Source organism: Strix aluco, chromosome 5 (assembly GCF_031877795.1).
Source record: "Strix aluco isolate bStrAlu1 chromosome 5, bStrAlu1.hap1, whole genome shotgun sequence".
Taxonomy (NCBI): Eukaryota; Metazoa; Chordata; class Aves; order Strigiformes; family Strigidae; genus Strix; species Strix aluco.
The window spans coordinates 71,983,920-72,009,519 of NC_133935.1; the positions used below are offsets into that span (position 1 = coordinate 71,983,920).

Consider the following 25,600-nt stretch of genomic DNA (forward strand, 5'->3'; position numbering starts at 1 on the left):
TGCTCAGAACTCAATTTTTAAAATGCCATGAGAAAAGGTAATCTCTGCAAAAATAATTCAGTTTATGAGTCATTTCCTGGCATTCTGGCTGAAGATTCAGAGACTGCCATCCTTGCTGAGACCCAATTCATCTTCTTCCACCCAAATACAGAGGAGTATCATCAATGAAAGTCCTAGTCTAGATAAGACCATAGATTTGATATATAGAAACTGAAGCTTGACAGATTTTGATTAGAAATAATACATAGTATTGTTAATAGTGAATGTATATGTTCTGTGTGATAATCTGCCCACAGTTCTGGTGGTCTCACTGTCCTTTGAAATCTTTAAATCAAGCCAATATTTCCCTTTCTAAAAGAAAATTTTAGCTCAGGTGCAAGCCAAGTTATTGAGGTAGGACTAACTCGGTGATGTTCTGAGGTTGTCTTAAGGCAAAAGGCTGATTAAATATTAAGATGAGTCCTTTCTGTCCGTGAAGTGTGGCAGGATCCTGTGCAAACCCATCTCGAGCTCCAGCCTGCAGTATCAAAGGTGGGAAGCGGAGAGCCAGGAGGTCAGGAGAAGTGTTGCTGCACATTTGCCCTGTTCTTACGGTCTTCCATGACATCTGCTTCTTCCTCAGCAGGACTTTAGTCTGTCCTGTGGCGACCATTTACGTTCCTAACATCTGAAAAGCACCGAAAGGCTGCCTGGCTAATATTTACTTTTTCTTGGTCCTGCTCAGACATGGTTGCTGAGCCCTTGCAGGTGTTAGTGGGTGTGATCTGCCCTTGCAGAACAGGCACATGTGAGCCTGGACTTTAAAAGTCCCTCCCTGCAATTCCACCGATATTTATTCATGCGGATTTCAATTAGTAGTAATTGTTTTTGTTGATTTTTTGTTTTTTTTCTGGTAGAGAGTAAGGGTGAAGTGATTGATATCTGGGAAAGGAAATCAGGATTTGGCGGCAGAGCGACATTCCATTGTCTTGACACGAAATAACAAATAACTCTAAATCTGTGTCTCGGGAAATGAAAGTGTAAAGCAGTGAAAGTCATTTGGAGGTCATTGATATCCAAAGTGTGTCCTTCTGCCCAGACCTGAGTGGCTCAGCTCTCCCTGACAGTTTTGAGAAGTCCGTCAGGCGGCTGGGGAAGAGGAGGGCAAGTGTGTACCCATACTTGTCTCTTTCTCTCCTCCGCCTGCCTTTGGAAGTGTTGTTCTCACAGAGTTTGCAAGCACCACCTGAAGACACTCATTGTTCTGGCAGTGATGTTTTTAATGCAAATGCAAACAGTAACTTTTCAGAAACCATCCCCAGGGTTTTCACTCTGTGGGTTACAGTAGGGACCATGTAGTGTCAAAACCAACCCAAGCCCCTGCTCTTCTGGAAGCCTCATCCTCAGCAAGGCTGCTCAGTGCTTAGTCCTCTTGCTCCTCCCAAGACTTGTGTGCCCAGTTACAACGCTGCCACTTCTAGGTCTATGCCCACCCCAGACCTGAGCTGGGTCTCAGCTGCATGGCTTTCCTCATGGTGTGGGGCTCTCAAATCACCCTGGGGAACCTGGCACCCAGTGGTGCTGCTTGGGCCCAGGTATGCTCAAGCTGTTTTAACACCTCCATGCAGCAAAACTCCTTGGAGGTTTAACGGCACCTCCCAAAATGGTGATTTTCAGCTTCTCCTGAAGGCTGAGGAGATGCGAGGGACCTCTGTGAGAGCTGGCAGAGTCTGAATGGCTGTTGGGCTCATCATAAGGCCCTGAGGACAGTGCTTGAAGGCTTGTGCGGTGCAGCACAGCCTGGCAGGGCTTCTGCAGACCCGGTGGAGTCATTGAAATGGCACCTCAGGAATTTGGTGCAAGTTCTTTGAAGTGCACTGTTATCTCCATTTAATCACACAGTAAATCTACAGTAGCTCACTGATTTGCAGTAACTTTTCAGGTATTTTGCATCTGTCTGTGTAGTGAAAGGAAGCAGCACTTTGCAATTACCTGGCCATGCAGGGTCTCTGTGTACCAGGAGAGCCTCACAAAGATCCAGCCATGGCAAGAGTGGCCCATAGAGCAGTGTGGGATTCCTGGATTTTATAGACACAGTTGTGTCCCCATCACCCACGCTGAGTAGCAGTTTGCTTGGCAAGGTGTCACCAGGCATGAGTCCAAGGAGGAGGAGGAGTTAGTTGCTGTGAATAAGTGTCACACTGTGCTATTTCTAGGTATTTCTTGGACTCTGACAGCAATAACATTTGCAGCCTGGATGCAAAAGTCATAAAACATACAAGATTTATATAAAGCTGAAAATATTTGAGAGTGATACTTTGGCAGGTAGACAGGGACAAATGGGAAAGGGAGAAGGGTTTGCTGAAGGACAGTATGTGAGAGGAGAGCATGTGAAGGTGAACAAGGATGTTCTTCCAGCATCCTTCATGTGTTCTCCTCTTCCAACTCTCCAAGGATGCTGGAGGAGCATCCTTGTTGGTGAAAGGGTTGGTGGAAGGGAGGGAGGCAGCGAAATATACAGAAAAAGTGTTCAGAGGGCAGAAGAGGGTGGGGAGAAGGCGCATCAGCCACAGGGGCAGATCAGAAGGGAGAAGAGGGCTGCAGAGGGCGGACAAGGGGACCCGCAGCAGCAGAGCACCATGGTGAGTAGTGTCTCCCACATGGAAAGCTGAATGTTGTCTTGAGGAGTAGGCATGGTCTCTTGGCAGCCAAAACACGTCCTTTTTGCTGTGTCACTGATTAAGCATCAAAGACTTGAGAAGCATCTGGGAATACAAATTGGAGGATAAAATTTCCATTTGCAGACAGGGAAAACTCATTTTTCCCATCAGCACTACAGCAGCCTTTGCCAAAATTAGTCAAATCCAATAATATACCCTTTGTAGGAGCTGGACAATATTTGTGAAGATACTGGTCACACTCTGTGGAGGGAAGGAGCGCGTCTGGATGCTGTGTACATATACCCATGGCTTTTCACAGCCTCGCCATGCCTTTGCCACATGGTGGGACAGGAGGGCTGCTCCCTGACTCTGCCCTACCACTGAAAGAGCAGCAGCAATTCGGGCAGTGCCAGGTCTCATAGCTGTGCTGAAAGCCTCCTGCTTTGAATATCAAAGTTTAGCCTCTGGATTTGGCTGTGAAGGAGATAACAAATCAGGCTAGTAAAACTTGCTTGACTTTGTGGCCTAGCCTGAATCCTGACTATTGGTGTTGCAGGGAGTATGTCTAGGAAAAAGAACTGGTCTGGTGGCTTTTCAGAATTTGCATTTTTGACTCACTAAGAGGAAGCTTTTCGGTTTTCCTTTTCACTGTCACAGGCTCTCATGTTTCTCTACAGACTCAAGCCAAGTTTGTATAAAGAAACACCATTAAAATATTCAGGGAATAAAGGGGATACATACATCAAAGGAGTAAGGGGTTTATGTGAAATGATTTGTCCTGCCTTTCCCTGGTGACTAATCAAGATGTCTAAAAGATTCTCAGTTCTTCACACCACCTTATTTTAAAGGTGCTCTGGAAAGCTATGGGGGGAAACTTTAAAAAGCAGAGATTAACATTAATGGTTTCTCTAATCTGGCCTATTTTGGAGTTTACCAATTGATCAGAACAGTCTGCAAGTCTATGCCACGGCACTAAGCTTCTCTGGCATTTCCTAGTCTCTCCCCCTGGGATTGCAAGTATGGTGCTTTCCCCATTTGTTTTTTCCTGTTTATTTATTTATTTTCCTTGCAGGAGGCCGGGCTCTGGCCACTTGCCTAGGGAGACTGCCACCACCATGGGCCCTTAATGAGCTTTTTGACCACTGAAGCAGCACAGCATCGCCTGGGAATCGGAGGGGTTTTCTCCCTTCCCCACGTCAGATAGCAGAGCAGAGGCCAGCAGGTTAACGAAGGAGCCAGGGCGGCTGGCAGGCTGCCTAATGAGCACCAGGGAGCTGGTGAGGGGGGACCCCAGTGGTGGCTGGAGCCCCAGCAGCAGCCTCCAAGTGGGACCTGCTGCCGGTTGCTCCATTTTTTCCCATTATTACTGTTACTGGAAGCATTAGAAAGCAAAGAGCCCCACAGGGTATGAACTTGAGGCATTTTCCACCCAGCACTTTTGGGGGCGGTGGGGTCTGAACCAGCACATTAACAATGCAGAGGAGCGCTTTTTTTGTATTAAAAATAACTAGGAAACAGATTCTTTTTAACCTTTAACCACTCCAAACAGTCAATAAATCATTAGCTACTGATTAACAAAAACAGAAGGGTAACTTATTGTCTGCTAGGCAAACTCTTGGAAGCACTGAAAGGCTGGCGCTGACTTCAGGATGGCTTTTCTTTTTACACATTTGCACTTATTAAAAAGACAAACAAGCCAAGGTCTGCATATTAAGCTATGACACACAAAGCATTTTGCTAAAAGACCAACTTTCTGAAATAGATATATTTTTTAATGTGTACACTGAGCTGAGCAAATGCAGTATTTACAATATGCAACATTGTATCTGTCCCCCAAGAAAACAGGCCTCTTTGTGCCAAGATTAAGGAGGTGGGTTGTGTCTCATCTGCAAGGGTTCCCTGTTTGTGTTCCCAACATTTTGGCCGTGCTTACACTCTGCTGCTGAATCGTCTCCTGAGCTCCTTCAAAAGACTCAATGGGGTGGCTAAAGCAGGCGGAAGTCCTCGTGGATGAGGTTCGGGCTGGGGAGTGCAGCTTTCAGTTCGAGCTCAGGGAATATCCGTGACATTGGAGCACTCTCCCATGGCCGACCAAAACCACTCTCCCTCCTTTCATCTGTGCGAAAAGTCAAGTGGCAATTTTTTATCTAAGAATGAAAGCTGGGAAAAGATTTTCCTGGTGGAGGAGATGTCTGTGGGATCTTTGGAAAAGCCATATTATCTTGCAGATTAACTAATACAACTGTGAGGTCCAGGAATCTTGAGTGTCACCACAAACATTTGCACTTTGTAGTATCACATGTACGGTGTCTAGTCTTGTTTAATTCAAAGTAAGTGTACCAAAGATTGGACTATTTGCTTAAACTTCTCTAACAATTTTGCATCATGACTTTTGAAAATTGTAGTATTTATAATATAAAAATGTAACAGTTAAGTATTTAAGACAAAGCTTCCATTGTCCGTTAATCTGTATGTCTTCTCCATTCACTGTGCATTGTTAGACCATCTGTGTCTTTAATAAGTAACTGTGTGGACTCTTGCAGTTTAAATATTTACTTTAAAATCATAGAGGATCCAAATGAAACTGAGATACATGAGAAAATCTATGTCTGATGTTTTAAGTGGAATGGGAGTAGATTTGTGCAGTAGATTTGCAAACTATAAACAGATGTGTTTTGATGACCTTCTCTCCTCTATCTGGTCTCCATTTATAAAGCACACGTTAACAGATTAAGCTTCTCAGGGTTTTACATGCACCTGGGAGAATCTACATGTGTTTCTTTCTGTTGAAGTTGAGGGGAGAGAAGTCCAAACAGTTCACTGCTCCGTACTTGGTATTTCATCAAAATCAGATTTGGCATCACTAGTCAAATACCTTCACGGTGGCATTCTCTCACTGCAGTCTGAGGAAGTCACTGCAGGTGGCCAAAGGGAGTTACATGGCCTTTGCAACTTGGGAAGGTCTCACTGTTAACTCTGCTGTGGTCAGAGAGGGAGCTGGAATTTTCAAAGGACATCCTGGGAGACTGTCATTTCTGCAGTTGCAGCCTGCATGTGACTCTCTGGGCAAGGGAGAATGTCATGGGTTAGACACGAGATTTGAGATTGTCCACCCATCTATCAGAACCACTAATCTCCTTCATGAAAGCTCAGTGAGGCAAAGTTTCATGACATTGTGTACAGTTTTAGGTACTAATTGCCATTATTTGAGAAACATAAATGTGGTTTGTCTTGTTTTACAGATAGAGAGAAAGGTAGGTGCCTTCTGCTCTCACATGTGGATCCTGAGTCAGGGCTGCTTCCTTCTCTTCTCCAAGTGACTCTGTATGCAATTATAATGAGAAAACATAAGGGTCAGTACAACAAACACAACGTACTTTAATATGGTGTGCATGGAATGTCTGAAGAATCACTGTGAAGAATCATGGTGATAATGCACTGTGACACTCAGGGCTGCTTTTCTTTTGAGTCCAGGATGAATCCACTTCTTCCACAGTTTGTTTAAGGGAGACCAAGTTCTCTCTCTGGCACTGTTTGGTACATCTTCTTGCTACTCACTTTTACAGCATGTGGTCTTTGAAGTTTGAATCCCAACCTCTTTCTGGACAAGTGCTAAGTAAAAAGGCAGCCTTTAGGGTTAGGCAGCACAAGGTAGATTTTCAGCCTCATGAGCAGGAACTCAGTTACCTGACTTGCATTACCATTAATGGGGGTCCTGCTGGTAAATTCCTGTACACCACATTGCACATTCACTCACGAGTGCAGAATTGGCACAGCTAATGAAACTTGCCTTTTGGGTAGCATGGTGTTTCAGGAGATGAGTCTGACAGGCAGAAAGAACTGCTAAGTACCCAGATGAAAGTCTGTCTTTTAACTCCTTGAACATATTTCTAAAAGATAATAGTGTGAATTAATGCTGGTCAGTGTTAGCTGTTCCTACTGTTAGGGATCAGTCTTGCTCCAGTAGGATTCCATTGAGGCAAAGATCATGCCTGAAATGTAAACTTGTGCTGTCATTTAGTGTTGGCAACTCACTTTCTTGTGTGTTTTCCAAGTACTGCTTACTGTTATTTATTTTCTTTCAAACGTAGGCCAGTCCTTTGCCAACACCAGCCTCTATAATCACAAACAAATTAAATTCTTTTTTATAATTTTTCCCCCCTGCTACTTTCCCAAAGATGCCCCCTCCTATTCACAAGCATTACCTCGTGATTTCCAGCCTACATTACTCATGGGCATCTTATACCCATTTGTTCTTGTACTGTGTCCATTGCAGTGATAGCATTTTCTCATTTCCAAAACCCCTCCCCAGCCTTTTCTTTGCTAGGCTAAACATGTCAAGTCCATTTTGTCTGTTTGATAAGGTAAGCTTTGCATTGTCCTGGCTGCAGTTCTGTGCATCTGCTCTAGTTGGAAGTTATTTTTAATAAATAAAATCAAAATTGTCCACAATATTCTATCCTGTTCAGTGTCATAAAATTTCCCTCATACCCATCTTTGCAACAACACACTGTTGTATTGCCTTTTTAACCTTTTAATCACACCATGGTTCATAGTTGTTTTGTAGTGAATAGTTATTTTTTCTTAATTTTCATCATTTATAGCTGATGGTCTCTGAGCCTGCAATAGGAATTCTTGTCATTAGATCCCAAGTTTCATGTTGCGTGATTAATTCTCTTTCTAGCACTCAACTATTCAAAGTGATTCTTTTTTTTAATGCATGATGCTTTAAATATCCTTTGCATCACCAGCAAACTATATTTAGTATTAATCAAAATATTAAATGAATAAAATCAGTTTCATGATTCAGTTCTGAAGGAACTCCTAACTTAGGCTCCCCCTGTTCCAGTCTTTTATTTATTTCATATTATTTCAGTTATAAAGTATTCCCTATGCTAGCTGCTGAGAAGATGAGTAGTGTAGTACTTGCCACATATAAGAGATAAAAGAGTCCATGTTGCATTAAATCACTCAGAAAATCTCTCTTTCCTTTCCCAGAAACATATTCTTTCATTTTGGGAAAAGTCTGTTCTGTCAAATGAGCCTTTAACATGGTCAGAAAATCACTACATCTTTGAAGCATGGTTTGAACTGCCAATAGGTCTCTTTTCATTCACTGGAATATTCCATTTCTTCTTCATCAGCTTATGGTTCTGTGTGGTCATCAGAGCCAAAGAGATGCTAGAGATCTGCACTGCAATGAACAATCAACATCTAGAGAAACACTTTGTGGTTTCTATGTTAAATAAAAGTAGAAAAAAAATCAATTTGCCACTGCAGCTAGTTGACTGTGAAGGAGCAGCTGCAAACTGCAGAGTCTCATCAGGTTGCAATCTTGATTAACATTGGGCAGATCCCCCCTGCCGCGAGAATAAATACCCTGCCTTTGTCGAGGCTCCCGTGTAAGAAACAATAGGTTATTTCAGTGAAGCACAAGAACGTAAATGTTAATCGAATCATTCCTCCAAATGAATAGAAGTAGCACCCAGAATGTAAACATTATAATTTTGGAAGGGAAGGCCTGCCTGTCAGTTGGTTAATTTTCTATGTATTTTTTCATTTACTTTGAAAAGCTGCTTCCTAACATTGCCATCATTGCATACAGTAACACTTTCATCACTGCAAATATGTATGCTTCCTGTCTTTCCAAACTAGGCAGTGGCAAAGTCCAGGGAGTATCGGAAAAAATAAAATCTACCTTAATATCACTCAAGAGAGGTCAAAACCTTATACTGTATAACTGCCAAACTATGTGATCACATTAGTTCTTGGTAGAGGAAATGGAAAATACTTTCCAACTGGAATTGACACCAGGAAATATCTTTTTTAAATGTTTTTTTCTACATTGGGATAATTAGCCTTAGAAATAAATCTGTATCTCTTTACAGATGATGAAAGTGACTTTAGGTATTTTAACAAATTATGTGTGTACAAGTGAAACAGAAAGAATAGGCATTTATCCCCTTACTGCTTCCTTGTTTGCTGTACAAATAAGGAATTTCAGTACCCAGTTGAGCAATATATGTTTTAAAGTGAGCGTACAGCAAACTACAGTGTGATGCCTAGCCATCTTCCATTTTTATATGGTTACAACTACTGTTGATCAACACATCATAAAAATATCTCTTGGCTTTCAGTTGTGCTGTATGTCTGGTCAGATCCTGGTGACTTTGCTCCTGTGGGGTGTCCCTTTGCCTGTAGAGGAATGGCAGCAAAACCAGGGTAGTTCAGCTCATTGCTTCTCTTGTACCCATAAAGTCCTCAGAGGTCCTGCACCAGTGGTAGATTAGGAGTTTGTAGCTCTCTACAAACAGTAAACACGGAAAACTGTTTTCTTACAGAATTTGCTAGCTCTTCACTGAGGCTGCTATGCCTCATGATGCACAGTCATGATGCGCTTCTCCACTGGAGGAATCTGTCTCTTGAGTTTCTGCATAGCAGATATTATCTCCTGTCAGTCACACTGGGGTACATCTCATCAGTTATGAAATCAGTGGAGATGAAGGATGTACTTATGGTGGAGGCACAGAAGTTTGAGGATTGGATTCCGGGTGGCTTTTCTGTCTGTCGGGATCACCAAATTTCCCCAGTTGTTGGTAGGTGCGGAAGTGGGGAGAAAGACAACTGCCAGCAGGTTGATTAGCAGACTGAGCCCGTAACAATGGAGGTGTGAAACTGAGTCTGATAATTCTAGTTTTGTGGCCCATGTTCACCAGGGCACGTTGTGATTGGGTGGGCAGGAGTTTCCTACTGCCTGGGTGAAGCCAGCGATGAGGGAAAGCCAGAGCATTTATTGCCACTCTAAAACACACTTTCTTCCCATCTTCTGTACACCACTCATGGTGTCAGTCTGCCTGCCTGGACCAAAACAGCTGCATAAGCAAGATCGGATCCATCCATTATTTTTGATTGTCCAGCTCCGGAGGCCACTGATCTCTATTCGCCTGTGGCTAAAAGCCAGGGCTTTCTCAGCTGGCTCAGCAATGGGCAGTGGTTTTCTGTGCCCTCCATCTTGTAGCTGGAACAAGCAGTCTTCTTCTAAGTTCCCTCCCAGTCATCAGACAACCTTTCACTCTAAGCTTTTTAGGAACCTGCACTCAGTTTCTGGCAACTCTGACAGAGTACCCCCATCAGAGAAAATTTGATTAAGCCTTTAGCATTGCTTGTGATATTACATCATTTTATGCTTTTCTGTCTTTGGGTAGGAACACTGTTCAAATTCAAGTGACTTCATTCACTTGAGGTGAAGAGTTGCAAAATGAGCAGAATTTATTAGAGTTTGCTGTGCAGAAGTAAGAAAATGCGTCTTTGAAGTGATTTGGGCCAAAGTGGTTCAGCAGTGGAAAAGACCAAAGCCACTTCTGACCATGCTGTATATCACACTGGGTGTTTGTAGACTTTCTTTGAAGTCATGTGTTGGGTTTTTTTCTTGCCTAGATGTCGTAGGTCAACTTAACTTCTGCTATTTTGTTTACATATCCTATTTTAGTCCCCTTTGGGGGACAGGAAGAAGCATGTTGTTGAGCTGGCTGAACCAGCATTTAAATCCCATGTGTATGTATCACTGTATGACATGTGTCATTTATTTCTTGAAGCCCAACATTGGGCGATTAGGAATCCCCCATGGGCCTTCAGGAGAGAAGGTGGCTGTGGTGACTGTAGATGACTGTGACACAGCAGTGGCTGTGCGCTTCGGGAGCCTCATTGGAAACTACACCTGCGCTGCCCAGGGGACTCAGACCGGCTCAAAGAAGTAAGGGTTCCCTATATTTGCATTTACCACTTCTTCCAGGGGAGAGTCAACAGTATGTGATTAACCGCTAAGCAAATTAAGTTGGAAAAGCAGATATGATTTAACAAAAAGTAACCAGGTTTAGTTTGGTAGGTGTAATTTGTTGGAGGCTACTGCATATGTCAGTGCACGTGGTGGAATGCACAGAGTTTTGTGTAGATACAGACATGTGCTCAAATTACTTGTAAAATGCAAAAGAAAGAAAGAAAGACCTAGAGGTCAGTGTGGATAGCCGCCAAAAAGCATCTTCTCAGTATGAAAGTGTAGAGAGAAGGGCAAATAAAATGTTAGACTTCATTAATGAAGGGTATGGCTGAAGAGCTTATTACTTCCATCATTTAAGTTAAAAGTCCTATCTTGAAAGAAGATGGAAATAAAGGAGATATAGAAAAGGCCATTGAAAATCACTAGGTATGAAAGAAACTTTCCTGTGAGGAAAGACCAAAAGTGATTAGTACTTTTGAGTTTAAAGAGGAGATGGACAGCAAGCAGAATAGTGGGGATATAAAGTGATAGCAGAAAGACTGTTGAGATACACACATAAAATCCCAAGAGAAGGGCGCACCATAAAAATTAGAACTAATTCAAACTGTCTAGATGATATACTTTTCACACAGTGTTGAGTCATTCAGTGGAACCTGCATCCACTAAATGTCATTAAGACTAAGCTCTTCAGAGGACTTAAAAAGGGTTGGTACTGTATAATAATTAAATCATTATATCAAAATCTACAGCATCTCAACCCTTGTGCTGGGGAGCACAAGCCAGCCCCTGGATGACTGGAGTCAGAAACAAGTGTCCTGCAGCTGCACATCTTTCCATAATTTTCATTCTCTTCTTCATATTGGCCACTGTTAGGGAGAGGTCATTGGATTCTGTATGCATATGACAGCTCCTAAGTTAAAAGTTACAGTGTTTCTGGAAGGTGCTTTGATTACAAGCTCCAGAAGTGCTGATATAGCAGAGGGAAGTGCTGATGTAGCAGAGGGAAGTGCATGGCAACAAGGGTAAACTAAATGGCTCACACGTGCTTATGGAAGCAGTGGGATAAAGAACAAAACAAACTATATGCAAGAAATGGTGAGCATTTCTTTGTTTCTTCAGATCTTTGGACCTAACTGGCCCTCTCCTCCTTGGCGGTGTCCCAAACTTGCCTGAAGATTTCCCGGTGCACAACAGACAGTTTATCGGCTGCATGAGGAACCTGTCTATCGACAGCAAGCCAATCGACATGGCTAGTTTCATCGCCAATAATGGCACTCTGCCAGGTATGAGTGACTACCGCCTCAAAAGTCAACACGAGAAAGCTCTCTGCTGTGGCTGTGTGTGTAACAGGGGTTAGGATTTTGAAGGGGCCGGCACTGGGAGGAACCCCAGGAAGGGTCAGGGGACTGAGGTGTCTGAAATGGCCCCTGTCCCCCTGTTAGTACTGCTGAGTGTGAAGCGTTTGCCTCAGGCTGCATGGCAGGGGCCTAAGATGCTGCTGGGCAATGTGCTGCCACCACGTCACTGGCACAGCTGCATCCAGACCTCGTTTGTTTGAGGAAGGTGCAGTCTGCGTCGATGCCAAGGATGTACACAATAGCCTGTGGCACAGCACACACTTACAGGATTAAGCCGCACACAGAAGAAGACCAGGCTTGTTTAGACCCTCCGCATTGCTATGAGTTTCACTCAGGAATTTACTCCTATGATGAACTTTTTGTCTTTTTTTTTTTAAACTACCTTTTAAATGTCACTTTGCTCTGAAAGCCCATGGGATTAATTAATGAACAAGACAACGTTTTTAATGACTTTTTCATAAATTATGTTTGTTCTGTAAATCAAATTCTCCAATCCTTCAAATCTGAAACCTGCTTCAAGAAGCAGCCTGTTGAAGGTTCTAATTTGGTTTCCAGTCCTTGGATCCCTGACCAGGATTAGTTCTGGTGTATAAAATGTTCTCATCATCATAAAACTGGCCCTTACATGCTAGAATGGCAAGTCCCTTCCTTCCACACTGCTGAAGGTCTGTGTAAGAGCTAAATTGCAGTTCTTAGGTATGTTGCATTGATCATGGATTAAGAAGGGAGTCATAGCATACACTTCAAATTGCTATTTTGTCTTGGAGCCCTTTTTTAACAGTTATGTCTCTAACATTAGTTAAACAAAAAGGGGTTTTTTTTAATCATATTTATCATTTAACCAAGTAATAAGTGATAGGACAAGAGGTAATGGCCTCAAGTTGTGCCAGGGAAGGTTTAGACTAGATATTAGGAAGTATTTCTTTACAGAACGGGTAGTCAGGCGTTGGAATGGGCTGCCCAGGGAGGTGGTGGAGTTCCCATCCCTAGAGGTGTTCAAGAGGCAGGTTGACATAGCGCTGAGGGATATGGTGTAGTTGGGAACTGTCAGTGCTAGGTTAACGGTTGGACTGGATGATCTGCAAGGTCCCTTCCAACCTAGATGATTCTGTGATTCTGTGATATAGAAATACACATCAGGAGGCCATGAAGTGTTTTCTTTAGGATGGATTTTTTTTTTGGCCATTTGGAAATGTGTTTCCATATAGTTTAAAACAATGATGTATGGTAGTGTTATTCCACTGTGTAACACTGCACATTGGCTTTCCCTGGTTAGTGTCTCGGTTAGATGACAGTAAGTTGTGAACAGTGGTACTGAGTCACAGCACCCATCAATCTGACTGTCTCCAGCAGCGGATGACAGGGCAAAAGTATAAAAACAGGACAAGCATGCAGTGATATTTTCCCAAAATTTTCTCTTAGTCCCCAGAGATTTACAGCTCAGTGACTGTATTTAATAGCCTTTGTTAGATTTGTCTTTGTGAATATGACACTTGCTCAGCTCACATAAACTTCTGCCTTCCACATCTTGCTTCACTGACTTCAAGGATATTAAAGAAAACCTCAAACCTGTAATGGTCATGTCTTCTTTTTACATGCAAACTCAGATACAATCATTCAGAGCCTTTTTCATGTTAGAACTATGCAAAGTAACTGTTTTCCTGAATTTCAGGCTGTGCAGCGCAGAGGAACTACTGCGAAACCAACTGGTGTCAGAATGGAGGCACGTGTGTCAACAAGTGGAACACATACATCTGCGAGTGCCCTGTACGCTACGGAGGGAAAAACTGCGAGCAGGGTAGGATGCAAAGACCTCTTCATGCATAGTCATGTGTGCACGTTTCATTACCTGTCATTAACATCTCATAGCATGTATGTCAAACTGTAATGCTTAAGGGATAGGCATCAGAAGATTGCAGTTAAGACTAAAAGTCACCCATTATCTATTTGAAATAATTTTAGAGATCGCCTATATAGTAAATATGGTAACTGACATACTGTCATGAATAACAGCAGCTTTCATTCATTTACTTACATAAGCAAAGTAGTTCCACAGAACTTGGCAGTATTTAGTAATCTGTTTGTAGTAAAAATGCCTGATCCTAAGCCCCTTTAAATCAGTGGAAAGAATCCTGCTGACTTTATTGGGCTTTGACTCAAACCAGGGATGAATGTGCAGTTTTAATCACCACTTTCTTGGCAAGAAGGCAATCTCTGCTGACTACAAGCACTTTCAGTTTTTATTGAGTTTTTCTTTGATTGAACACAATGTGTGTATATGTGTAAAACCTCATTAATAAAGGATGAGGAAGGAGCAACAGGTGTGTTTTATAGGGCGTGAAGAACTTGCAGTTAGTTTCGTCCCAAGGAAGCAAGGAGTTGTCTGCGTGAGGGGTCCCGTGGGGTCAGTGCGGCAGCTGTAAGGTGGCACATACACGTCTAGTGGAGGATTGCTCATTTGGAGTCTTCCTGGAGGCTTTCAGGACAGAAAACCTGCTTAAACAAGGCATGGCTTTCCTAGAAACAGAAGGCCAGATTCTGGCCTCTGTTACAGATGTGGTAGATCTTCGTTTCCGTTATCGCCCTGTGACACTTAGCCCAGAATAGTTTGCAGTATGGTCAAGAATTTTGTTCTTTTTGTGTGCCTACTCCAAACCAGACATTCTTGATTACTCACAGCAGGGCATGGACCCTGGAGTAGCAGGTCTCAAAGCTGAGGTGCACACACCACAGTGATTTGCAAACCACTTGAGCACAGTATGCCTCAACCTGGGCCAGATCTAGGTGGTGGCAGATGCTCTCCCCTTGCCTGAGAAGCAGCAGCTTAGGAGGAGATGACACATAGTTAAGTTTCTGGCTCTGAAATAAGGGTATGCAGGGTGAGAGACAGGGAAGATGAATGATGGAGGCCTCTTCCTATGTTCCACTTCATGTAGAGCTGACAACTGCTATTACTGCCCTTAGCAAGGTACCTGCTTTCTATAGCAGCTCCTCAAATATTTTGATCTCCCTAGGTTTATATGAAGGTCTAATTTTTCCATGTGTCTCATGTCAAGTATCTTTGTCAGTGAAGTTCTTGTGTATTCTTCGTGGTAGGCTGGCATCTGTGGTACAAACCTACGCTGATGTCTTCCAAGAGAGTGCCAGGGCCCAATGTGGTGTGACCTGTACTGGGGTAAATGGGGAGTAGTACTATCACATGCAAAAACTATCCTTCCTTCTGTCTTTATCTTAGTTTTGAAACAGAATTTCAAAATTCGATCAAATGTGTGTTTTATTCATCGTTTTCTTATCCCAAACTCAAGACCAAAACATGAAGTATATGATTTAGAAAATCACCTCATAACTGCCCTGTAGCCATCATTGGAAACTCATTTTAAGTTCAGGTAATACATATGACTGCAATCACAGCATCACTATCTCCCCCTGCCCCAGCGATCTCCTCTGCCTCTAGTGCTGTGCCTTCCTGCAAGTGCCCTTTGTCATTTGGTTATCCTGGGTTCTTGCTGATGCCTCAGTTTGGCTGGGGGGGTGGGGGGGAGGGGCAAGGGGTGTTATAGTTTGAAAGCAGCAGGCCACTTGCCTCTTTGATAATATTTGTGGGGCAAAGTGTCCCTAAGGAAAAATTGCAAGCCAAGAAAGAAATCAATTTTTCTGAAATGTGACAAAATATTTCAGGAGCCTGACATTAGGGTCAGGAGGAATCACTGATATACAATACTCTTGGCTTTCAGGTTGCTCATTTGAGTACTCAGATATGATCCTAACAGCATTAGCTTTTATTAGGCAGCTATTTTTAAAAAAATTATTAGCTAGAATATTTGCATTCTTGTGTAGGAGTTATTGGTTGATGCATTTCTTCACTGCCTTTGGCAGTGCTGGATCTGCTTCAGGCTCACAGAGGACAAAAACCTTGACAGGTTAAAAATCCAGCTTTTTTGGTTGCCCACACTTCAGAAACTCAGGGATCTGGTCTGCACTAGTCAGGTAAAGGTAAAACACTTCACCACCCTCCTAGGACATGCTAACTCACCTTCTGGCAGCTCCTATCTACTTCTGCTGACATATAGAAGGGGGATAAAATCAGGGAAAAATGAGTTTCACATTTGTTGTAGTTTAATTCTTTTAAAAACTGAGATATTGCAATGCTGTGAAGAAGATTTAGCAGCTGTGCTAGACTTGCTCTCGGATGGCTGATGTCTTTGCACCAGCCTTGAGCTCAGCACCACAGGTTTGCGCCAAGACATAAGCTGTCACGTGGCCTACACCCAAACTGCAGGTGACATCCAGATGTTGGCAGTGTGTTTCCCCAGGCCTTCTGTCTCCACAGTGAATAGCCCTCACGTCTTTCTGATGGCCTTTTAGAGGTAGGTGTCTCTTAAAAGTGTATGTAGATACACAGGCTGCACTTCAAAGTGACGCACCTTGGAAGACAATTAATTTGTATCACTGCGTCGTCGATGGCAGGGAGATGCTGTGCTTGGAAGTGTGTGCGCTTGCCTCTGTGGTGACAGGGGTGGTCAGGGCCCGTCTGGGTACATTGGATGTGGCCACCAGCCCCTCCATGGAGACCACTGGTCCCAGGCATAGGGAAGGGCTGGCCGGAGGAGGAAAGTCAGAGGGGGCTGACAGATGTGAATTTCTGTTTTACTAGCAGGGGAAGGTGCACCCTGGCCCCGGGGTAGGGAGGGGAGTTGGGAGGAGGTGTGGGAAGGGAATGGTATTTGCAAGCACGGAAAGTCACCACGGGTGAGAAAAGGAAGAAGGTGGCTAATTGCCATGCCAGTCCTGTTCTCCCAGGAGTGGTGCCGAAACACTTGCAAACAGCATTCCCAGCCTCTAGCAGGTGGGAAGCCCGCAAGGTTTGCATCCTGGCTCCACTCTCCAGAGGCAGGCAGACTTAAAAATCTCATCAATGGTCTAGAAAACCAGTAACAAAGAAGTTGGAAGTTGAGGTCATTGTGAAGGTCGACAGAGGAGAGGAGGAAGGAGAGGGCTGACTTTTGCACGTGTGGAGCAGGAGGAAATGATCCGGTTCAACAGCTATGTCCTGGTTACTTTTACACTGATGTGGTGCAGTGCAGACTGATGAATCGTGCCCTGGTCCAGACAGCCAGACCTCGATCATTGGATTCAAGTTTTAAGCAAGCTGGGGACATCTGTGTCTGGTGGCAAACCATTTTAAATTGCTGTCTGGGTTTCAAGAGCAGGCTAAGCTTCAGTTGTTCCACCATATGCCCCTGCTAGCATTCATGGAGGACTGAGTATGACTGCAAAGGGAAGATCACAGCCTGGAGCAGGAGGGAGAAGGGTTGCCCTTTGGGGCTGCATGCACTTACCCCAGGGTGGGGTGGTTGGGTAACCACACCTTAGGGAAGGGCAAGTCAAGTACACCTGTGGCTTGGCTAGTGGTAGTCCACTAGTCACTGACATCTTGTTTCTCACAAACAGGGAGCTGAAGGGCTTGCACTTTCCTCCAGTCCCTGCACTGCCCCGGTCACAGCCTTTCCCTTTATAGAAGCCAGCAAGGCAGGCATATCAGAATTTGGTGTTTGGGTTTTTTCCTCGCAAAAATGCAACTTCAGATCAACCTGACTCCATCTTCTGCTATGATGTCATCCCTCTACCTTTTTCTAAGGACTTGCCATTTTATAGTAACGCATACGCACTTGTATATACATGATCTCTCTACTACAAGAAAATCCAGAAGAGTCAGCAGATATAGTAGTGTGGAGCAGAAGGGAAAGGAAACTGTTAAGCCCTGTCATCTCACTGACCATCCACATGGGCTCAGGGCATGACAAGATACAAGGCTGGGTGCCAGTCAGTCTCTAAGGCCTGCTTCCACTTGCAGAAAGCTGCCATGAACTTCACCAGCATGCCTGTGAGTGAGGGCATCAGGCAGGGACTGGCTGCAGATCCCACTACAAGGCACCACACATGATGGAGGTGCCATATGAGGTGCCACAAATAGCACAGAGCTCCCATGGCTTAATTTGTATGTCTCATCAGTGGGATCAACTAATCCATGGTGCTGTAGCTCCTGTTACCTGAGGTGACTACTTTAAAAGTCCAAAGGGTGGGTGTTCCCCTATTTTCCATCAGCAAAGAACTTTCCATTGTAGGCTGTCATTGGTATCTCCCTATAGGAGCTGTGTTGGTGCAAGGTTAGAGAGGAGGGCAACTTTTTGGCTGTCACATCAAGATATTTAAAGCACGTGATTTAGGCAATTCCACACAAGCTTTCTCCCTGTGAAAAGGCTGCGTAGCTGAGACAGCTGAATAATCTGGCCCTGGAGTATTTATAATTAATTAATATTTCCTGTTGCCTCCCAGCTTTTTCCTCCGTGTTTAATCTGTTAATTAGAAGCAGGTAATCAAGGATATGTTGAAAACATCTGCAGCAACTGTTGCCCTCATAACTTCCTGCTCTGTCCACCCACTCATCAGCAGAACTGTATCAGTAGAGATCCTGAGCTTACCTTTCTAGGAACATCTCTCACCTGTGTAATGCCAAAGCAGTGTGGAGGTGCTGCCTTTGAGTGCAGCCACTGAGACAAGGTGCCTACCCCACAACAAGGGTAGGTTGTGAATTTACAGTATTACTGGCTGCTTCATAGTAACTCCCCTACGCTGGCTCTTACTCCACAGTAGATTAAAAATAGCTCAATGGAAGAGAGGCTAGCTACCTTGCACCGTCACCGTGACATAGTGTAATTTCTCCTCTTAATCTTTGTCCTGAAGGATATCAACTGTTTTACTCCTCTCTTTCAATTTACAGCAATGCCTTCTCCTCAGCGTTTCAGTGGTGAAAGCATTATCATTTGGAGTGACCTTGACATTACCATCTCTGTGCCATGGTACATTGGGCTGATGTTCAGAACCCGGAAAGTCAATGGCATGTTAATGCAAGCCAATGCTGGGGCTGCATCCAAGATCAACATTCAGGTAAAAATGTGGCAGCCTTTGCTTAGAAAACAATTAAGAAATGCTCCCCCATCAGTGGATAAGGCCACATGAACTACATAGCTTCATCCACCCAGCTAAATGCACATCAATAAATACAAATCATTTCTTCAGCATTTTACAAAGATCAAAAGATCAATGATCGAAAGATCATTATAAAATTCAGATTCGTTGGTATAAGATTTTTTTTTTAAACAGAGGTAATAGTGTGCATTAATATAGATGCAAAAAATGTGTCTCTTGATTGTTTTGGGGTTTTTTTGTCAGTAGGGTAAATTAGAGTCTGAATATCCGAAGTGTTACAAGTCATTATTGCAAGTGCTCCCTTCTTTACTGTTTGGGCTTTTCTCCCTTTTGCATTGTCTTAGGAAACATTATCTTGCCCTCTGCCCCCTTCCCCATCAAATACAAATATGTAGCAAAAAATAGGCACGATTTTTTTTTTCAACAGATACTGAACAACTACGTGCAGTTTGAAGTGTACAGTGGCTTGAGCCAGGTTGCTAGTTTGAAGATGAGCCAGTCACGAGTCAGTGATGGGGAATGGCATCATTTATTAATAGAGCTGAAGAGTGCTAAAGATGGTAAAGACATCAAGTACCTTGCTGTCATGTCCTTGGACTATGGGATGTACCAGGTAAGGCAGCATCATGACTTTGCCACTAAGCACTACAGAAATGTTTTTAGGACAAAGTAGGATAAAGGACTGTGGACAAATACTTATGCTGTTGTCTTGCTTTCAGCTGGGATAGAGTTAATTTTTCTTCTTAGTAGCCAGAACAGTGCTGTGTTTTGGATTCAGTATGGGATTTGGTATGAGAAGAATGCTGATAATACACTGAAGTTTTCAGCTGTTGCTAAGAGATCAAGGACTTTCCAACTCCCCATGTCCTGCCCATGCACAGGTGTACAAGAAGCTCAAGGGAGCAGAGCCAGAGCAACAGACCCAAACTGGCCTGTGACACATTCCATATCATGTAACATCATACTCAGTATATAAAGGAAGGTTCCACTGGGAAAGAGGGGGTTCTCTCTCACTTCTGGGATTGGAGTTTTGGGATCTTGGTCTTTTTGGGATCACTAGCCAGGAACAGGCTGGGTATCAGTCAGTGGGTGGTGAGCAATCACATTGTGCATTACCTGTTACTTTCTGTTATTGTTATTGTTTTATTTTATTTCAATTATTAAACTGTTTTTATCTCAACCTATGAATCTCCCTTTACCCTTCAATTAACTTCCCCATCCCCTGGGTGGGGGAGCATTGAGCGAGCAGCTGTATGGTGTTTGGCTGCTGGTCGGGTTCAAACCATGACAGCTGTGAGCCATGTTCTGCAGTGATTTGTGCCTAATAAAGTTATATTAATTTATTAAGCCTAATTAAAAGATATCTTATGAACAAGTCTGTAAAAAGCCACATCCAGATGTCTAGTTCCCCACTGGTTTGATATTTTTTCTGTAATCTACTGTCAGCTAGTGCTTGACTCCATGACTACAGAAAGTAGGCTGTCTCTGTCACAGAGGATGATAGAGCTTCTTATCAACTGTCCTTTTCCTCAACAGAGCACTGTGCAGATTGGAAATCAATTACCTGGACTGAAAATGAAAAGCATCATTGTGGGAGGTGTCTCTGGAGACCAAGTCTCTGTTCAGCAGGGATTTTATGGCTGTATGCAGGTATGAAATGCAAAGTATAGCAACAAACTGAACTTTTAAGAAAATACCCATGTGAAAATGTGAGGTTTTATTTTTAATCCATTCCCGAATATTTGTTTCCTCCATCAAAATATCTAAGAATCAAAATATTAAAGTGCACCCACTTTCCCAGGTACAAATCTGGTCTCACAGAGGAACAGCATTTGAAAAAAAAATCTAGGTTCAGCTCATCAGGTGATGTTTCTTTAAAATGTAGCCTCATGGATTAATGGAAGTAGTGAAACACATAGTACCATATTCTGAATGAAGACTAATTTAAAAGTAATTGTCTTTTGTCACCAGGGAGTGAGAATGGGAGAGACATCTACAAATATAGCTACACTCAACATGAAACAGGCTATCAAGATCAATGTGAAGGAGGGTTGCGAAGTAGATAACCCCTGTGATTCCAACCCGTGTCCTCAGCACAGCTACTGCAGTGATGACTGGGACAGCTACTCCTGCGTCTGCGACCCAGGTAACCCAGTGACCATCCCATGCACTCATCCAGGAGCTGGATCACATCTTCATGTGCTCATCAGAAGAGAAGTGGCAGCAGCAGCAGCAGCATGCTTGCAAAGTGCTCTTCTTCTGACTCTTCCTCTTCCAATCAGTATTATCTTTCTCAGTCTTACTGTAGCACGCTTGAAACTGCAGGATCATTTGTTCTAGGCAATGTATCAAGCAAACAGAAAGACGGTCTCTGGTCCAAAGGGCTTTTTTCCGCGCACCTCCCCTTTTCTTTTTGTCTGTTTCCTTTTTTTCTTTCCCAGCCTTTTCTGCTGTTGAATTTCAGTCTCACACCCTGCATCCTAATCGAGATACTTTGAATGTTTTCTCTGTTTTGGTGCATGTAGCCAGCACATGCTGTCAGCACTCAGCACAGTCACCTCCCATACACGCAGGGAGAGAATACAAAACTATTTGTAACATGTGCCCTGAATATAAAACTGGGAATGAAAGGCACAAGGGTGCCTCAAGACTGTCGAAAAGATCAGCCCACTATCTTTTTTGCTGAGAGGGAAAGAGTACCTTCTTTCTGACAGTATCTCAGGAGGAATCTACTGATTATTGAAGATATGTTATTAGTGTATAACCTTAAAATAGATGGTCTTTTGGAGACATGTAAATCGTAAATTACAATGGTTGCTATAATTTTATGACCTTGTCTCCCCAGGGTACTTTGGAAGAGACTGTGTTGACGTATGTAACTTGAACCCATGTGAGCATGTCTCCACATGTGTGCACAAACCTAGCTCATCCCATGGCTACACCTGTGAATGTGGGCAAAGCTACTATGGACAGTACTGCGAGAGCAAGTAAGAGAGTTATTTTTGATTTTGGTTTCTTGATCCTTCCAGGTAGCTGTTCTCTCAAGGCAGCAGTCATCCCACTTCCTTTTCTGCTTCAGTTAGCTTTCCTGTTACTATTTGAGTGTTCATAGTGGATGGTATTTGCAGGCTCCCTGCCCTTCCGCACTCCTGAGCTCTCTTCCCAGAGGTCAGGCAAACTTCCATATACTCAGAGGTTGCTTTTCTTCATCAGCAGCTCATGGGCTTGACCAGTTGTGCTGTGTTACACAGCACTGCATCTGATCTGTACCTTGTGGTGGGCTTGGCCTGAGTTTGCTCTGCATCTCTCCTTCAGCTCCCCCAGCACACACAGAGAGCGATGCACCCAGTTAGGTGGCCTGTGGCCAGATAAAATAGCTTTGCAGTTTGGGTCCAGTCCCTGGGCTGGCAAAAAGCCATCTTTTCTGGACACTCTGGGAGGCCTATGTCTTGTGGCTCCGTGGGAGAAACGTGCCGATTCCCTCGTCACTGGCTTCCTGGTCTCAGATAAGCATTCAGCAACCGGCCTTATCCCAGAGATGGCACTTTGATTTACTGTAATATGGGCCATTCATGATGTGCAAATGAAGTGCGTTTGTCTGCCCATTTAGGAATAGCTCATGTGATGTTTCCTTCCCTTTGAAAACCGCAAGCTTCTTCCTCTGCTTTTTGTTGTGTGGGCTTGCAAATGTTGGCGGTGCTGTTGCCAGATTCATCTTTCATTCCTCTAGATTAGCGATGCAGTCCCTTGTCATTATCTACTGACATCATGTCAAGTGCAGCATTGTGGTTTTTCATATTAGAAGGCATAGTAGTACAAACGTGGCAATTACCGTAAACGAAATTCAGCTTGATCTTTGAAACAGACGGCAAACAGCTTTTCCTTACTAAAATGAGCAGCAGGGAGGGGATTCCTTGTGCATTATGCTGATCACAGACTCATCAGTGTCATCCTTCAGGCTATTGCTTGACAAAGACTTCCAGCCAGCAGAGACCCTGGTCACTGCTCTGGCCCCTTCCCAGAGCTCTCCTTGCCAGCACTAGTGTTGGGGCATCTGTGGGACAAACCTCACCCAGAAGAAATAGAACCAGTGAAAATGAGGATTATCCTTCAGCAGGGGTGGCTTTTGGGTTGCTGCACAGCCTCCAACAAGCTGTGCTGCTCCACTCATAGTCTGGTTCATAGTCTTTGATTCATAGTCTGGATCAAAGCTGCCACCCTTCCCTCTTCTATGTCCCCAACCAGAGGGGTCCTTCTCCACCTACCGTTGTGGCAGACCAGGGCTTTTCAGACCTTGTGGTGAGCTGGCTGAGAAGGGCAGCTTGGCTGAAAGTAGTGACTTTTCTTTATAGCATGAGCTTGCAGCCAGCTTTGCACCTGAGCTAGTGTCCCTACAGGTTGAACAAGCACTGCTGCCCACGTCAGGGCTGGGACAGGAACCCGTCCGTGGGGATGGGGAGTGGGATAGAACGTGCTAGAGAGCTGTAGCCCAAGTCTGTTTGTGGTGGTAGGTAAATCAGGGCACGGGCTCAACACTGCCTGCAGTTGCCCGAAGTGTTGAAGTGCTAGCACAGCCTGTCACAGGCTGTCCAGCCTGCCCCAGCCAGAGATCTCCCCGGCAGGGGACAGAGGCTGGTGGAACCGGCACTGTTCCACTACGCAACATGGGCCCCATTGCCCTCTCCCAGGGGAAAGAGCGCTTCATTTGCTCATACAGATGTATACTCCTTATAAAGAGGAGCTGGTCTTGAAAACATTTAGAGAAGCATTCCCTCTACAGTTTCATAGCGCTAATATTATTTATTTTCTTTTATTACAGTGTATATATATTTATATATGTACTGATTGTTGGCTGCTGCAGTGAGATACGTTACATGCTGTAAGCTGCTGGAGTTGAGTGCAGATTTGGCCCAAAGCTCTTTTTTTTCTGCCGTTTAAGAGGAAGCTTGAAAGAACTTTCTTTCAGTTTGATTTTCTTTTATAGGATCGACTTGCCTTGTCCCAGAGGCTGGTGGGGAAATCCCATCTGTGGCCCATGTAATTGTGAGACTAGTAAAGGGTTTGATTCTGATTGCAATAAGACCAATGGAGAATGTCACTGCAAGGTAAGCAAAAGAAACCAGTCTTAAGTCAAAATTTCTTTAGTTTAAAAAGTAACTATACCACTAATAACTACAACAAGTGAGTATCTGAGATAAAGTACACATAGTTGTGCTTTGTATCATATATATATATATATATATATATGTGCACAGTGTAGTTAATCTTTACCTAAAACATTTTGCTGGCACCGCCCTTCACAAAATCATACTGTGCAGCTCTTATCTTATTTGCATTTGGAAAGCAAAACTGAGAGGATGAAAGCCTGGCTCTGATCTCTCTGAAGTGCAGCCTAGTTTATCGGGGGAGATCAGACCAGGGTGCAGAGGAGTGCCAGTGGTGTTTTGTGTATCACAAGTGAGTAATAGCCATGAAACAGCTCGGGCCAGCTGGGTGAAGCTCTCCCCTGTGCAGTGGCCAGCAAAAGGCCTAGCAGCTGGAGAGAGGTAAATAATATGAGAGGCTAAATGCTTTCCTCAGTGCTGGCTCTGTTGAGTTTAAGAGGAATTTGCGGTGGACAGGCAGGGACAGACGGGGGACATGGGAGGGAAGGCGCCTCCCTGCTGAAGGTTTCACAAAGGACTTCTCACAATAGGTTTTACAATAGGCTCGAATGACATCAGAGAAACTGGGCCTGTGCAGACCAGCAGCAGTGAATCTGGCCCCATATTCCTTTCCAAAATGCCAGCAGGACAGAGAGCAACTGTTGCGTTAAATCGAGTCAGTGGGGTGCCAGCACCATGCTCTTGTGTAATTGCGTAATGCCTCAGATCAAAAGCATTTACAGATGCGATTTGAATACGTGATCATTGGTTGCTCTCCACCGTGCAAATGGACGGTGCAAGAAGTTTCCTTACTGGCTTGTTCGTGCCATGCAAGAGTGAAATTGCAAAGCAGAGAAAACTGCAGATCCTTCAAGAATACATTTGCCGTCACTGGTAGCAAGTACACAAGGAGCAACGTGGGCCCTCCGCCCCCACTGCAAATGGTGATCCAAGCCCCAGGTCTCTGCAGCACAGGGCAGCCCTGCCATCCCCCCAACACTCAGCTTTGCCTCTCCGTGTTGCCTGGACTAACACAGCACACTTCCCATAGCAATTACATTTTCTGTTAATAGTAGTACCATTATTATCCCGTGCTTTGCAAAACTAGCCCTTCTGTGATGCGCATGCTGCCAGAGGAGGATTTCAGAAACGCAAGCAGTTTGGAATATAAGTCAAATACCTCATGTCTGTCATTTTGTTTTTTTCTAGGCAAATTACTACAGGCCCCAGAGCAGTGACACTTGCTACCCCTGCGATTGCTTCCCGTCTGGCTCCCACACACGCGCCTGCGACATGGAGACAGGACAATGTCCTTGCAAACCTGGCGTCATAGGGCGGCAGTGCAACCGCTGCGACAACCCTTTTGCCGAAGTTACCATGAAGGGCTGTGAAGGTACCTGCTGTCCAGCAAGTGCTGCTGATCAGCAGGGCTGTAGTTGCAGGATCAGAGCCTCAGCGGGCAGATGGGGGTGCACAGCGGTGGGCATGCAGCTTCATCCTGGGGCACATGTGAGCCTGTCAGGGTGACTCCAGCAGGGGCAGTGGGAACTGCAGCAGCTTAAACATGCACCCCTCCTCCAAAGTCTGTGCCAGCATGACTCATAGGAGCTAGGGAAAAAGAAAAAAGCTCATATTTCCTTAATTTTCATCAAATAGAAATACAGCAAGATTAGGGGGTGAGAGCAAAACACT

At 44.1% G+C, this 25,600-nt stretch overlaps 1 protein-coding gene across 5 annotated transcripts in view; it reads left to right on the plus strand.

Annotated features, from left to right (window-relative positions):
- CELSR1 (cadherin EGF LAG seven-pass G-type receptor 1) overlaps positions 1–25,600 on the plus strand; it is a 177,011-nt gene that overhangs the window by 111,678 nt on the left and 39,733 nt on the right. For all 5 annotated transcript variants that reach the window (XM_074827725.1, XM_074827728.1, XM_074827727.1 and 2 more), the window contains exons 6-15: positions 10,235–10,392; positions 11,536–11,699; positions 13,447–13,572; positions 18,556–18,722; positions 19,192–19,377; positions 20,301–20,414; positions 20,736–20,910; positions 21,610–21,751; positions 23,749–23,869; positions 25,118–25,301. In XM_074827725.1, the coding sequence (XP_074683826.1) occupies positions 10,235–10,392; positions 11,536–11,699; positions 13,447–13,572; positions 18,556–18,722; positions 19,192–19,377; positions 20,301–20,414; positions 20,736–20,910; positions 21,610–21,751; positions 23,749–23,869; positions 25,118–25,301 (1,537 nt within the window). The remainder of the gene's footprint in view (positions 1–10,234; positions 10,393–11,535; positions 11,700–13,446; positions 13,573–18,555; positions 18,723–19,191; positions 19,378–20,300; positions 20,415–20,735; positions 20,911–21,609; positions 21,752–23,748; positions 23,870–25,117; positions 25,302–25,600) is intronic.